This window comes from Phocoena phocoena, chromosome 9 (assembly GCF_963924675.1).
Source record: "Phocoena phocoena chromosome 9, mPhoPho1.1, whole genome shotgun sequence".
NCBI classification, from domain to species: Eukaryota; Metazoa; Chordata; class Mammalia; order Artiodactyla; family Phocoenidae; genus Phocoena; species Phocoena phocoena.
In genome coordinates, this window is record NC_089227.1 from 19,562,025 (window position 1) to 19,577,649 (window position 15,625).

At 37.2% G+C, this 15,625-nt stretch overlaps 1 protein-coding gene across 2 annotated transcripts in view; it reads left to right on the forward strand.

The window, feature by feature from the left end:
• The window catches only part of RELN (reelin), a 522,720-nt gene that overhangs the window by 327,693 nt on the left and 179,402 nt on the right, over window positions 1-15,625 (forward strand). For both annotated transcript variants that reach the window (XM_065883760.1, XM_065883761.1), the window contains exon 12: window positions 9,625-9,776. In XM_065883760.1, the coding sequence (XP_065739832.1) occupies window positions 9,625-9,776 (152 nt within the window). The remainder of the gene's footprint in view (window positions 1-9,624; window positions 9,777-15,625) is intronic.

Genomic DNA, 15,625 nt, shown 5'->3' on the forward strand with positions numbered 1-15,625 from the left:
TGCAAATCAAAACTACAATGAGGTATGACCTCACACCAGTTAGAATGGGCATCATCAGAAAATCTACAAAGAACAAATGCTGGAGAGGGTGTGGAATAAAGGGAACCCTCTTACACTGTTGGTATGAATGTAAATTGGTACAGCCACTATGGAGAACAGTATGGAGGTTCCTTAAAAAAATAAAAATAGCATTACCATGTGACCCAGCAATCCCACTACTGTGCATATACCTAGAGACAACCATAATTCAAAAAGACACATGCACCCCAATGTTCTTTGCAGCACTATTTAGAATAGCCAGGTCATGGAAGCAACTAAATGCCCGTTGACAGATGCATGGATAAAGAAGATGTGGTACATGTATACAATGGAATATTACTCAGCCATAAAAAGGAATGAAATTGGGTCATTTGTAGAGACATGGATGGTATGACAGTAGAGACTGTCATACAGAGTGAAGTAAGTCAGAAAGAGAAAAACAAATATCATATTTTAACACATATATGTGGAACCTTGAAAAATGGTACAGATGAACTGGTTTGCAGGGCAGAAATAGAGACACAGATGTAGAGAACAAATGTATGGACACCAAGGGGGGAAAGTGTTTGTGTCATGAATTGGGAGATTAGGATTAACATATGTACACTAACATGTGTAAAATGGATAACTAATAAGAACCTGCTGTATAAAAAAAAAGTTAAATAGAATACAAAAATTTAAAAAAAAAAGAAATTTGCAATTTATAGGCTACATAACTTCTAAAGCATTAGGTTAACATAAAACAAAGAGTACTTAGTCCAACAAATGCCAGGAAAGTGACAAAAAATAAACAATAAAAAACAGGATAAATAGAAAACAGAAAACAATTTGGCAGGAACATATCAGTACTATCTGAACATATCAGTACACAATAAATTTGAGTGAGATACATTCATTTATTAAGTGAGGTTTTCACAGTAGGTTTTTTAAAAATCAGCTATATGTTTGCTATTTATGAGAGACTCAAACTAGAACAACACAAGAAGTTGAAAGTCAAAGACGAGAAACTAATATACCAGATAAATGCAGCAAAAGAAGCAAGGAGGCATATTAATTTCAGATATTCAAATCCGATAAAGTAGAATTCAGATTTAAGCATTTAAAGGGCTAAAAAGAAGTATTTTTGTGTGTGTGGCTTTTTTTTTTACATCTTTATTAGATTATTATTGCTTTACAATGTTGTGTTAGTTTCTGCTGTACAACACAGTGCATCAGCTGTCTGTATACCTATATCCCCTCCCTCTTGGGCCTCCCTTCCACCCTCCCCATCTCACCCCTCTAGGTCATCACAAAGCACCGAGGTGATTTCACTGTGCTATACAGCAGCTTCCCACTAACTATTTTACACATAGTAGTGTATATATGTCAGTGCTACTCTCTCAATTCGTCCCACCCTCCCCTTACCTCACTGTGTCCACAAGTCTGTTCTCTACATCTGTGTCAGTATTCCTGCCTTGCCACTAGGTTCATCAGTACCATTTTTCTAGATTCCATATACATGCATTAATATACGGTGTTTGTTTTTTTCTTTCTGACTTACTTCACTCTGTATGACAGACTCTATGTCCATCCACATCACCACAAATGACTCAATTTCCTATGCAACAGTATATGAAGAACACTTTGCACAATGCATGACATATAATAAGCAATCAGAAGACTTAAAAATTGGTTGTTATTCCAACTATGCTTACTATCGGTAACGGGATATGACCAAAGTGGTACTCAAAGAAAAATTATATTCATAGTAACTAATAAGATATGAAAGAAACACAAAGTTGAATAGTCCAGTGAAACCTACATTGGATTCTCTAAATAAACCAATGAAATGTCATTTTTAAAAAGACAGTATTAGTTAAAATGATAATTGGATATATTTTAAAACCACGGAAGTGCTAAAGTGGATCAGAGTAAACTTGTTGCAAGCTGTTAAAAGACTTCTTGGGCTTCCCTGGTGGCGCAGTGGTTGAGAGTCCGCCTGCCGCTGTGGGGGACACGGGTTCGTGCCCCAGTCGGGGAGGATCCCGCGTGCCGCGGAGCGGCTGGGCCCGTGGGCCGTGGCCGCTGGGCTTGCGCGTCCGGAGCCTGTTGCTCCGCAGCGGGGGAGGCCACAACAGTGGGAGGCCCGCGTACCGCAAAAAAAAAAGACTTCTTACTTGTTCCGGTTTGCTTTTGATGTGGGTTCTAAAATTACTTTCTGTTTACACAGATTGTTTTTCTGTTTTGAAACATAGTAAATTTTCAAATAATAAAAGAATAAGTTCATATGATTAGGTATGCTAAAATTGTTCTGGAATTCCTTCATAGAAATTTTAAACCCTTCTTTAATTTGCAGCATGTGTACATCTTTGTTTTGGCACTGCCATTCTTGAGTTCGTTAATAACCCCTTCCCCTCTCCAAACCAGCTGTCCATGTGAGCATCCAGAATACAGCAACTCACTCCCTCTTCAAGAGAGGACACTCTTTACTAAAGTCACAGAAAGAAGAGAGTGAAATCTGAATCCTCCCAAAGTGATTTAATTCCTCACAGCTTGGCATAACACTAGCCCGTGATAGGATTTTTCTGTAGAAGGCTTTAGAGGAGGCTGCTGGCACTGAAATGTTCAGACGCCCACTTCTTCAGCATGTTTCATTTTCTATAGTCTTTCCTCAGTAGTTCACCTGCTGCACACTGACCACAAGGCAGTCCTGAATATGTAGGAGTGTATACGAAGGAAAAGCAGAACTCTGACCCCTCACAAAACATAGCTCAGGGTTATCTAGAACATATTCAGGAGCATTAGGAAATTGAGAATTTATTCCTCAGCCCCATAAAGTATGCTAAGTAGTATAATTATTTAGCTTTGTATTTTGAAATATGACAATGACATAATGACTAGTTTGGCATATATGTAATAAAATATTATGTGACACATTTATAAAGAGTTAATAGTAACCTGGAAAATGTGTATATTACTAATGTAAATGAAAAAGGGCAAAATACAAAACCATCTGTATAATATTATCATGACCGCTTGGAAATATACATATAAAATATTAGAAATAAATATAGTAAAATATAAATTGTTCTTGTCTCTGGGGTAGTATGGTTATGGGTGATTTTTTTCTTCTACTCTTTCTATTTTCCAATAATGAGAATATTGCTATCATACTAGAAAACAAATAGATGGAATACCCAGAATTCTCCCACGTACCAGCAAGATGTACCAGAATTCTCCCACGTACCAGCAAAAGATGCCAGAGGGCAAACAGGACTTATCAAATGGTCAGAGAGATTAGTCTCTGGACTGCTGACCTGACTATTTCCAGTTCTCTCCAACCTCCGGTCCTAACAATCCTGCTCTGCTACCGTCACACCCTATTAACTGCTTTATAAATTTGTTCTGAAGAAGCTCTTTCAAGAAATATATTTTAAAACAGCTCATGTAAGATTATAGAAAAAAATTTGAGCACAGATAATGTTTTCCTCAGGTCAGCCATGACTTAATCTCTGATAGGTGATTTATTATAAAGAGACCAAAATACAAGTATTAGTTATGTTTTTTAATGGCATTGCTTAGAAAAGAGGGTCAGTCCTGAAACTGACTCAAAATGCCTTTCTTAAATTTCAATGCTATCCACTGGAATAAAACCAAGGAAAAAGCAATATAAACTCAATAAAACAAATTTATATTGGCTTCCTTGTTCTGAGGAGATAGTTCCAAAGAATGTTACATATACCTTGAAAACCAAAACTGCATGTAGACCAACAAAAACAATCTCCATTATAGCCCCTTCAATGTCAGTTGATGCTTTTATTAAAAATTGGCTTTAAAATTACATAGAACTCTTCAGAACAGTTTGAGCATCTTCTTGCTATTTTCTACAGTTCTTCCCTCTATCCTACCCAGAAGAATTATGTTACCTCTGGCATTTTATTTAAGCTTCTAATTCAGGGTAAGTGAATTTAAGATAGACTGACAGACTGAGTTAACACTGTATTAAGTGGGTCTTTTTTTTTTTTTACAGGCATGTTCATTACTATTAAAGTAAAACCCACTTGACCATTTAGATCACATAAGTAATAAATTTAAGCACCCCGATAGATTTGTAGCCAAAATCTTAAACTGTACAAAAAACCCACGGATAGAAAGTACAGTTTTTCTTTCAGCTAAGCATCCCCTTGCTTAAATTGTTTAAGCAATTACCCTTTGCATATTGTACTACAACATTGTCTAAGATTGCTGCTCTGCTAATTCTAGTGTGAAAAAAATAAAAATACTCATAATTTAGAAGTTCATTTGAATTGCCACTTTCGCTTATTTTAAAACAAAAATAGTACTACATTTTACAGGGGGAGAAAAGGAAACTAACACTTATTGAAACTGTAATACACCAGGCAGTACATCATTTTCTCTAAACATCCTCAGTCTAGGTCATATTTCTGTCTTATTGGTGAGAAAGCTGAGTGCTTTCTACCATTCTGAAGCCAATATTCTTTATTAATGTTATTCCAGCAAGAGTGTAAATAAATACAATGCATGTAATAAAAACCTAAAGCAAAATTGAATTTGAGTGAAATATAGGGGAACCGATTGAAGAAAAGAATTTTTGAAATGCACAGCATGCAGGAAAGCCTTCAAATAGAGCTTATCCTTTACCTTCACCTAAGCTGTCATGCTGGAGGAAAAACCTATAAATGCAGTGAAGGTGGAGAAGCCTTTAGTCAAAATGACCTCACAGGACTCATGCTAGAGATAAACCTCATGAATATAAAGGAATGTGGAGGGTCTTTTCCTATGGCACATCCCATATTAAATATCAGAGAATTCATCCCAAATAGAGAGAGACCTTATGGATATAATGAACTTATTCAACCTCAGAGAATATCTAGTAGATAAAAAAAACCTTATGAATTTGGTAAATGTAGGATCTTAATAGCCAGGCTCTATTCTATATCTTAGTTCAAACCTAAAGTCACCAACTTTAGGTGGTTTAATATGTTCTGGGAAATAAAATTTAAAAATTTTGGCTTCCCTGGTGGCGCAGTGGTTGAGAGTCCGCCTGTCAATGCATGGGACACGGGTTCGTGCCCTGGTCCGGGAGGATCCCACATGCTGCGGAGCGGCTGGGCCCGTGAGCCATGGCCGCTGAGCCTGCGCGTCCGGAGCCTGTGCTCCGCAACGGGAGAGGCCACAACAGTGAGAGGCCCGCGTACCGCAAAAAAATAAATAAATAAATTTTCATAGATAATGTGAAATGTTCCACTACCCTTTAGAGCCTTTTATGCCAATATTTGTAGGGAAAAAAGTGATTAAAATGTAAGACCTCTATTGCCTATGTTCATATTCTTAGTAATTTCATCAACCTATGATGAGATCATTTAAGTTTTCATTCTGAATTATAAATTGAATACCTTTCTTTTTTCTGAAAATGATTTTCCTTTTGCAAAAAAAAAAATGTGTAAAGTAAAAACTAAAAGTCCTCCAATGCTAATCCCACTCCACACTGTTGAAATGTAGGCATATATTCTGGCATATATCATTCAGAAATTTTGCTGGCTATACAAAAAAAAACACTAGAGTCACATTTCCCTTACTATACTCAACTTGATATTTTATTTTATTTTTTTATAAATTTATTTATTTTTGACTGCGTTGTATCTTCGTTGCTGCACACGGGCTTTCTCTAGTTGTGGCGAGCAGGGGCTACTCTTTGTTGCGGTGCACAGGCTTCTCATTGAGGTGGCTTCTCTTGCTGTGGAGCACAGGCTCTAGGCGCGTGGGCTTTGGTAGTTGTGGCTCGCGGGCTGTACTAAGCGCAGGCTCAGTAGTTGTGGTGCACGGGCTTAGTTGCTCCGTGGCATGTGGGATCTTCGCGGACCAGGGCTCGAACCTGTGTCCCCTGCATTGGCAGGTGGATTCTTAACCACTGCGCCACCAGGGAAGTCCCACAACTTGTTTTTTTAAAACTTAACAATATATTATGAATGTCTCTTCTGCCAGTAAATATATATCATTATTTCAGAAAGGCACTATACCAGTTTATCTAACTAAACCTCTATTGATAGACAAAGAATATTATAATAAAATTTTGTATACTTGTTAAAGTATTTCTGAAAGAGATATTCCTAAAAGAAAATTAGAGAATCAGACATGTATGTGTACATATACTTATATATGTGTGTATGTAATTTCATTTTGATAGTTACTGCCAGATTGCCCTTCAAAGAATATGTGTCATTCTTTTTTTAAGCTTGTGAAGAAAATATTCTTAATTTCAGCTTTATTGAGATACAATTGACATATAAAGTTGTAAGATATTTAAAGTGTACATTGTGGTGATTTGATATACATACACATTGTAAAAGGAGTCCCTCCATCTAGTTAACATATCCATCACCTCACATATTTATCTGTTTTTGTTTGTTTGTTTGGGGTTTTTTTGGTGAGAACATTTAAGTTTTACTCTCTCATATCATTCTTTTTTAAAAATTTTTATTGGAGTATAGTTGATTTACAATGTTGTGTTAGTTTCAGGTGTACAGCAATGTGAATCGGTTATACGTATACTCTCATATCATTCTTAAAACTATTAAAGTATAAGCTAATGCAAACATAATTAATTTTATTCTCAAAGCATTCCAAAGCAGCTGATAGGGAGGATCATCAGCTTTCCAGCTAAGAAATGTCTTTAAATTATTTTTGCTTACAAAACGAACTCTCTTTTTGACACAGAAAGTAGAAGGACATACTTTAAAATATAAATTAAATATTATTGTGACCTTTCTACCTCTAAGGAATGAAGTTGCCTGAAGGCATTTTATTGATTATTAAACTTTTTTTGTGTGTTCCAACTTCGCCCCACTCTACTATAAATAATAGATACCAATGTATTTATAATAAATAATGTAAGGGATCTTTTTTTAGAATTAGCCATCAAAGATAAATATAAATTGCTCTGTTGCAGAGAGTTCTCCCCTCTAGCAGACATTCCTTCAGATGCAGTTCACAAAGAACCACATTTCCTTGGAGGAAACATAATTTAAACCATAGAAAAGTAACACTCCTTTTCAGGGAAATTGTGGTGCCATCCAAGATATTGCCAAAACTATAGAGCTCTTTAAATACCACTGCTGGCCACAAAGATTTGGTCGTGCTATAATTTTACTTCATGTAATTATTATATTAAGAGAGAGTCAGAGACCATGACATTTTTGTAATTGGAAAAGACCATAACTTTGCAACCTTACAGAGAGGGATTCTGAAGTCCAGGCAGGTGAAAGGGCATCTCTGAGGTCCCTCAGTAGTTGATGCAGCTCTGGGATCCCCTCAAGGATACTTTGCCTCCAACTAAGCTCGAGCCAGTGTTTATACAAATTCACGAAGAATGAGCTTGTGCTACAAGAAGCTCCTACTGAATTTTTAATAAATGCAAGATAATTTATTTAAAGCAATGAGACTTCTACAAAATGATTTTCAGATTTCTCTCTGCTTTTTTCTCTTCAGAGCCAACTAAATCAAGCCTTTGATTTTAAATATTTGGGTTTCTAAAGAAAATAACCTCACTTTTATTATCTTCCAACCGTTACAGTGGGATAAATAAAGACTGGAGTAAAATTGAATATGTTGGACTTTAAAATAAAGATTAAAAAGAAATGTATAGCCTGGATCATATCTCATATAGCCCTCTCAGTGGTAGAAGTCAATGAAAATAATTTCTTTAGATTAATCTAAAAGAGTTAATCATTTACAACTAATGAGAGAAAAAGACTACTAATCTCATTTCTCACTTGAATAAAACGTTCTTTCAGTCCATGACAATCTGATCTTTTCCAATTTAATTTTTCATTTTAAAAATACCCTAAAGCAGATGGATGCCTAAAAGGAGTCATCATATGCATCATTTATAACCGTAACTTGCTTTATGGAGCAGTAGGCTGAGTGGCTTTATTGGGATAAATGGAGCAGGTGAAAGACCAATGAACCAGTGTGAAATTTTCTTGTATGAGTCGAGAGAGGTTCCTGATATTTACAGTGGTCCAGTACTATTAAGAGCTGCTTCTCCTTGAATAGCTGATTCACTTCATTGTACAGCAGAAACTAACACAACATTGTAAAGCAATTTTACTCCAATTAAAGAAAAAAGAAAAGAAATGATAAATCTGAAAGACTGTAACACAAGGAGAGTATCTGCAATAAAAAGTTTTTTGAAAGAAGAAAAGGAAAAAGAGCTGCTTCTCCTTGAATGATTGATAATAATTTTTTTTTTTTTTTCGGTATGCGGGACTCTCACTCTTGTGGCCTCTCCCGTTGCGGAGCACAGGCTCCGGACACGCAGGCTGAGCGGCCATGGCTCATGGGCCCAGCCGCTCCACGGCATGTGGGATATTCCTGGACCGGGGCATGAACCCGTGTCCCCTGCATCGGCAGGCGGACTCTCAACAACTGCGCCACCAGGGAAGCCTGATAATAATCTTTTAAAAGACAAAAAATTAAGCATTTCCTAAACATCTTGGTCTCAACCAGTTCAACATAATTGTCCTGGCACAGTGTCCTCTTTAGAACTGTAACTACTAAAATAACAGTGAACTAAGAAACAGAAGATCTCAATTTAAAACCAAACAGGCAGTCAGCCTTAGGCAAGCCACTTACCTCTGTGTGTCCCAGTTTCCTCTGTCTGTAAGCAAGTTAGTTGTGTGAAAAGTGGTGGCCAAATTAGACATGAGCAGAGATAAATACTAAGGAGATATAAGAGTTTTTATATATTAGATATTTTTATTTTCCTACATATTCAAATACCTATTTGACAGTTTAAATCCCGTCCCCTTTTTGAAAACTTGCTAGATTCTTTCCAGCTTGTATGACTTTTCATCCTATGACTATTTTTTAATGTGAAAAACAGCATACAAGTATTTATGATACTATGGCACTATCTTTTATGATTTCCTTTTTCCTTAGTTCAAATTTGATTCCCCACCTCAACTGTAAGTGCTTTGAGAATAAAGGCTATCTTGTAGTAGACAAACTATACGTAGTATTGATTAAACTTATCCTCTACAGAAAAACTGTAATTGTGAATGGAATGTGTTTTAAACTTTGTTCATTACCCACGATCTGTAGTACCCCATCTTATTCTTTTTAATTTTTAAATTTTTTGCTGCATTGGGTCTTCACTAATGCTCAGGCTTTCTCTAGTTGTGGGAAGTGGGGGCAATTCTTCATTGCAGTGCGTGGGCCTCTCATTGCAGTGGCTTCTCTTGTTGCGAAGCATGGGCTCTAGGCATACGGACTTCAGTAGTTGTGGCACACAGGCTCAGTAGTTGAGGCTCGTGGGCTCTAGAGCACAGGCTCAGTAGTCGCGGTGCACAGGCTTAGTTGCTCTGCGGCATGTGGGATCTTCCTGGACCAGGGATCGAACCCATGTCCCCTGCATTGGCAGGCGGATTCTCAACCACAACACCACCAGGGAAGTGCCTGTAGTACCACATCTTTATTTCAGAATTATTCATTACTAAGTATATGTTCCTCATTAAAAATAAAATGTTATACGCTATAAAGTTGCGACTTACTATTTTAACTCTTAGTGATTGTCATTTTTTAAAGGTGGGACATCTTGGGAGCTGTCATTGGTACAGAATGTGGAACAATAGAATCAGGTTTATCAATGGTCTTCCTCAAAGATGGAGAGAGGAAAATATGCACTCCTTACCTGGACACAACTGGTTACGGGAACCTGAGGTTTTACTTTGTTATGGGTAGGTACATTTTGAACAAGTTTTATTGACCTAGGGCAAATTCTAGATGAGCACCTATTCCTGAGGAAGTAAGATTGTTTGTTGTCTACAATATAAAATTAAAATTCATGAACTATGAGTTCTACTGGTTGAGCAAAAGTCTGTGGTGCTCACACCTGCCTCACACCAGCCTTGCTGGAACCATCCTGTGCAAGAGCTAGTCTTGTTCTTGCATGACTAGGCCTAAAGACAAAATGCCTTTAGACCTTCCTTCCACCTTTCCTGCAGTGGTTATAGCTGAAAAGACAACAAGAGAGAAGCTAAGAACAAAGTAACTCCTTTGTCTGAAGCCTCTAGCCTCCCCAAAATACAATTATCAAGGTGAATCATTTGTTTTCATGGATATCTCATCATTGCATAACTCTTTCTTTGTAGGAAGCTAAGAAAGAAACAGATTTATTATACTTTTTAATGCTTTAATACTATTCTGTACTTTCTAATATGTTGGTAAACACATAAAGGAAAAAAGTGCTTATAAGATGTTATTTTTCTTCAGATGACTGCAGAGCAAATAAATAGTTAAAAGTTTAGAAAAATACCCAAGGAGGAATTAGGGGGTTGAAATGGGTGTCCTCTGAAATTTATCATTTTCGTCAGCAAGAGCCACAGTTACATACTCTTTCACTGGATGTCATTCCAGAAATGTGAGTAGGTGTCACATGCCTTTTTGTTAAATGACTGGAAAAGCACAGGCAACACCTGGTAGTGAAACAGGAAATAAACACTGTCCACCTTTGACCTTACTAGCAAAGATGTCGATTCATCAGGACAAACAGACCTTCCAAGTCTAGGCTTCTGCAGTGCCTATTATTTTTCTCACATTCCTCACCTCCTACAGCTCAGAGTGGCAAAGCAAACTTCAGATTGTATCATGCTCTCAAATACATTGCCTGTGTGATGCTACCTCATTTCCAATAATGATCTGTTTGGTAACAGGGAAGTTGTGGATATAAAATATAATAATATAATCTTCCTGGCATAAGGATATCCTCACCTTAACTCTGAAATGAGTTGTATATTTAAAGACCCAGACCTCAATTCCTTTAAATAATTAGAACTCAAACTGGCTCTCATTTTATCAAGAGTGATTCCTGGGAAACTTTAAGAACTGCCGTCACCCCCTGGCAAATTGTAATAAACATTTAATATGGCTGTCTAATTTAAGTATTTTCCCTTTTTTTCATTTTTCACAAAATATATTTGAATTCTTCATTTTTTAGTAGTAAATTACGGTAAATCAAACCATTCGATGCCTTTATGTAAGAGATTGTCATCTCTATATGAGATTAAGTCATCTTTAATTCTTTCTAGAACAAAGCAGATTATTAATGAATCAATTAAAATTATATTGACTCTGAGGAAAACATTCACTTGAATAGACCCAAAGTACCTTATCCCAAATAAAAGCATCTCCATTCGATTAAAAAAATTAATGAGTTCCTATTGAATGTAGAGCACTGAGCTAGCATATATAGAGACTACAACTGGGGAAAATAATGATACCTAAATCACAGAGTTACTGATCAATGAGTTAATACATGCAAAGCCTTCAAAATGGTGTCTAATAAATACTTAAGACTCAATATATCTTTGGTTTTTTATGTATAAAAATTACTTAAGAGCCCTTGCCCACAAGTAACACTTAACTATAAAAGAGATTGCAGTTTGGCTGTAATGGAATGAAAATGTTATGGAAGTGCAGAGGAAGCTCTGGGTATTGTAGTGGAGGGATTAGGGTAGAGTTTCACAAAGGAGATGGTATTTGAACTAGACTTGCAGGTTCAAACTAAGCCAGCATTTTGAGAAAAATCACAAGTAGAAAGGTATATGACATGTTGGGGGCTGGGTGATTTTCCCAGTATAGTTGAAAGGAAAGACATAAACTGGAACTAGAAAAGTGAACTGAAGCCAGAGTAGTGAGTGACTTTCTTTAACATCATACTGAGGAATTTGGATTCTCCTACTCTAGGCAACATGGAGCCCTCAGATGATTTCTGTCAGTTCTATAATATATTCTCATCTTTCTTTTAGAAAGATAATTCTGGCGTAGTGTGAAGGAAAGACTGAAATAATCAGAAATTAGAGGATAGAAGACCAGGTAGGATAGGGTTGACGGATTTAGTGAGTGGTGGGGGAGACTTATTTAAATTTAAATTTCAGATAAACAGCGAATAATTTTTTGTATAAGTATTGGTCATGCAATGTATTTTAGCTGGCAACCCTAAATTAGGGAAGCTATTGCACTGGTCTAAGCAACAAAGGAAGTATGGCAATGATGGTGGCAATAATGTGCAGGAGGGGACAGAGATAGAATAACTGGAGAAGGAACCAACTGAAGTTCACACCCAACTGACTAGGGACTATGAGAATAGTCTTGAGAGGACACATTTCTCTCCTGGATGTTTGGAAGAATGGTGCCATTTCCCAAAATAGGAAATGTCAAAAATAAGTATGATCACAATAAAGATCAAGTGTGCAGTAGAGGATTTTGATACTAGATTTGTTGAGGTTGAGGGTTCTGAAAGGCCATATGAAGGCAGAAATTCTACTCAGGGGCTGAATCGGATTTGAAAGTTGTCAGCATACAGGTGATAACCGGAGCCACTAAAGTTGCTGTGTTCTCCCAAGCAGGGGACAGAGTAAGCAAAGGACATGAAAACTCCTTAAGGAAAACCCTCACCTAAGTATAGGTAGAAGGAAAAGGAGTAGACAAAGGATGCTGAGAAAGGGCATAAGGAAATGCAGGAGGAGGGCGTGGTTCTATGCTAAAGAGGGAAAGGAAGAGAGTGGTTCAGGGATGGGATGACAGGGAGGTGATCAGCAGTGTAGGAAGGCCACAGAGACAGAGGTCAGAGGTCAACCAGGACAGGGCTGAGAGCCCACCTGTGACTCCCCATGGTGTGGTGCCTGGGAAGCCAAAGAGCATAGAGTTAAAAGAAATGGAGACGTGGCACTGACTGAGAACTGCTCTTTCAGGAAGTTCACCAGTAAACACAAGGAAAGAAATGGGGTCTGACCTTGAGGAGAAAGCAGAATCAGCAAAGGTGTTTTTAGAATAGGATATGGTAGGCTAGGCTAGGCTAGGCTAGGACAGGATGACAGTAGGATAAGGTAGGATAAGACTGGATTCTACAGAAGAGACTTCAAAACTTTGGTAGCTGATAGAAAAGAAAACAATATGGGAAGAGATTTAAGATATGATAGACAGTTTGTAAGTAACCCCTCACTAAGTATGGTGCCTTAGGAAAATCAGTGACTGATTGTTAATCTAGATCAGATCACACTCCTTTCTTCTTAGACACTGCCTACGTGTCCTTCCTGGTTTCATCCTTTGGTTCATATCAGTCTGCTGTGACTACCATTTTTGGAAAATTTGCTCAACTTTCAAAGTTTGGTTCAAGTTCTGTTTCCTTCATTCACACATTTTCATTTATACAACACAAATTATTTGAGGACTAGTATCCAGCACTGTTCTTAGAGCCAGAATGCAGTGAACATGACAAAAATAACGTAATATACATCATTCATTTGGGTTTTTTGGTTTGTTTTCTTTATTATTCCTTCAACAGATATTTACTTAGCATCTCCTATATACCCAGCCCTTTTAGCCTACACTTGTATCTCTTTTCTCTAAATTTTGACTGCAGTTATGGCAGCACAACAGAGTTTACTGCTAATCATCATTCTTTCATGTATATTAGACATGTGTATTAGTTACTTGCTAAATTACAAACTTTTTGAGGTCAGGGCTTATCTCCCCTTTAGGCCCAATGTCCCGCACATAGTCAATTAAAAAAAAAATCACTTTCTTAATATAAATGAGTGTCTTAAATCTACTTAAAACAGGATGTAAAATACTTTAAAACTAACTGTCCATCTAGTTTCTATTGAAATTTTCTGTACCTTAATTGCTGTACAAAACGCCCTTTGAGTCATACCTTTCCACAATACATCAAAGTGAATGAAGCTGAAGAAGAATCCGTGTCTTTCTGTAGGAGCTGCTGTCACTGAAACTTCACAGAACTGATAAATTGCCCCAAGAGGGATCTTTCAGATAAAGTCTGTCATCATTTTAAAGTCTTGGCTCCTTTTGGACTTTCTTCTTCTGTCATTCTAGGCTGGATGAGCCTCCCATGTGGGTTTCTGTTCTCTCTGAAACTCAGGTGCAGTTCACGAACTGTTCTTGAGAGAGCAGAGAGGATTTACAGGGAACAAATTTTAATGAAATTAGAGAGAACTGGATGTGGTGCTTTAAACCCACACTGCCTGTGACCTTTCACCTTTTTTTGTTCTTTTTTGGTAAGTCTTTAATATGGGCTCAATAGTCAATTCTTAAAAGTTACATTTTAAAAAAGAGAATTTAATTTTCATGGAGGTCTTTCCCCCACCTCTCCCCCCCTTCCAGACTGTCATTTTGAATGGCTTGACTTGCTATATTTACTATAATCTTAAAGTATGTAATGAAATGCTAAAAATATGATATCAGTTGTCAAAATCATGAGATTTTTCTCGACAGGTTGCTGCCATTGAACAATAAACATCTTTTAGGATGAGGTCTGCATTATCCCTATATCTGGCTTCTCTATTCTCAATTCAGATTACTAAACTCAGTAAATATTTATTATATGCCAAGTTACATACGTCTGACAGATGTAACATGCCAGATTTCACAAATACCACCATCCAAGTTACTTCTGTTATCATGGTCTTTCTTGTACTGGTCAGGTTCTAGCTTTCTTACCTAACATCACATTTCAGTAATTTCTCCCCAGGATCAGATCCCAGTTACCCAGATCGAGTTTAAGCCAGACACTTGCAATAATTGACACTTTATTTTTTTATACAGATGGTGAGTCTCAGGCTTTTTTTTTTTTTTTTTTGCGGTATGCGGCCCTCTCACTGTTGTGGCCTCTCCTGTTGCGGAGCACAGGCTCTGGACGCGCAGGCTCAGCGGCCATAGCTCACGGGCCTAGCTGCTCTGCAGCATGTGGGATCTTCCCAGTCCGGGGCACGTACCCGTGTCCGCTGCATCGGCAGGTGGACCCTCGACCCCTGCGCCACCAGGGAAGCCCTCAGGCATTATTTATTGATTTTATTAGATAAACTCTTAAAGGGTAACTTTATTCTAGAGTTTTTGAGGTTGCTTTTTTGTCACCGTAGAGTATTAGCAACAAAAATTGCCTGTAGATAAAAATTAACATTAATGGTGGTTGATTTAAGAACTGGAAGAGGGTTTTTTTAAAAGATGATAATAAAAAGTTAATGTTATAAATTTTGGACCTTAGGGGTAGAATATTTGCCAGGAAATCCATGTACATATCACCACTCCTGCTATTATGTTTGGTGCTGTTATGAAGGATAATGGTGAGTGGGGAGAGGTTTCTGGTTAGACATGTAATCCTTTAAAATCCAGGTTAAGCTGACAATTGATAGAAGCCAGCAGTAATAAGGATTATTGGCCGAATGCGGTAGAATAGAGGGTCAAAGGCTGAGACATAACATCAACTCCTGGCTCTTCCACCAACTGGTTAAATTATCTTCAGTTTCAGGTACTTGCTCTGTTATTCAGTTGCATCATCAGGATGATCTTAACTACCTCTCAGTTCTAACTTTATATCATTTCATATGACTATAAAGTAGTGTGATAGGGAGTAAACTACTCTGTATAGCTTCCAAGAATCAAATGAAGTACCAAAAGTAAAAATGTAAAATGAGCGACATCTAAAATACAAATACCCCAATAAAGATGTTAAAAAAACATCTTTTTCCTAAGTACTAAAAAAAAAAAAATGCAAATACCTAATATGTGC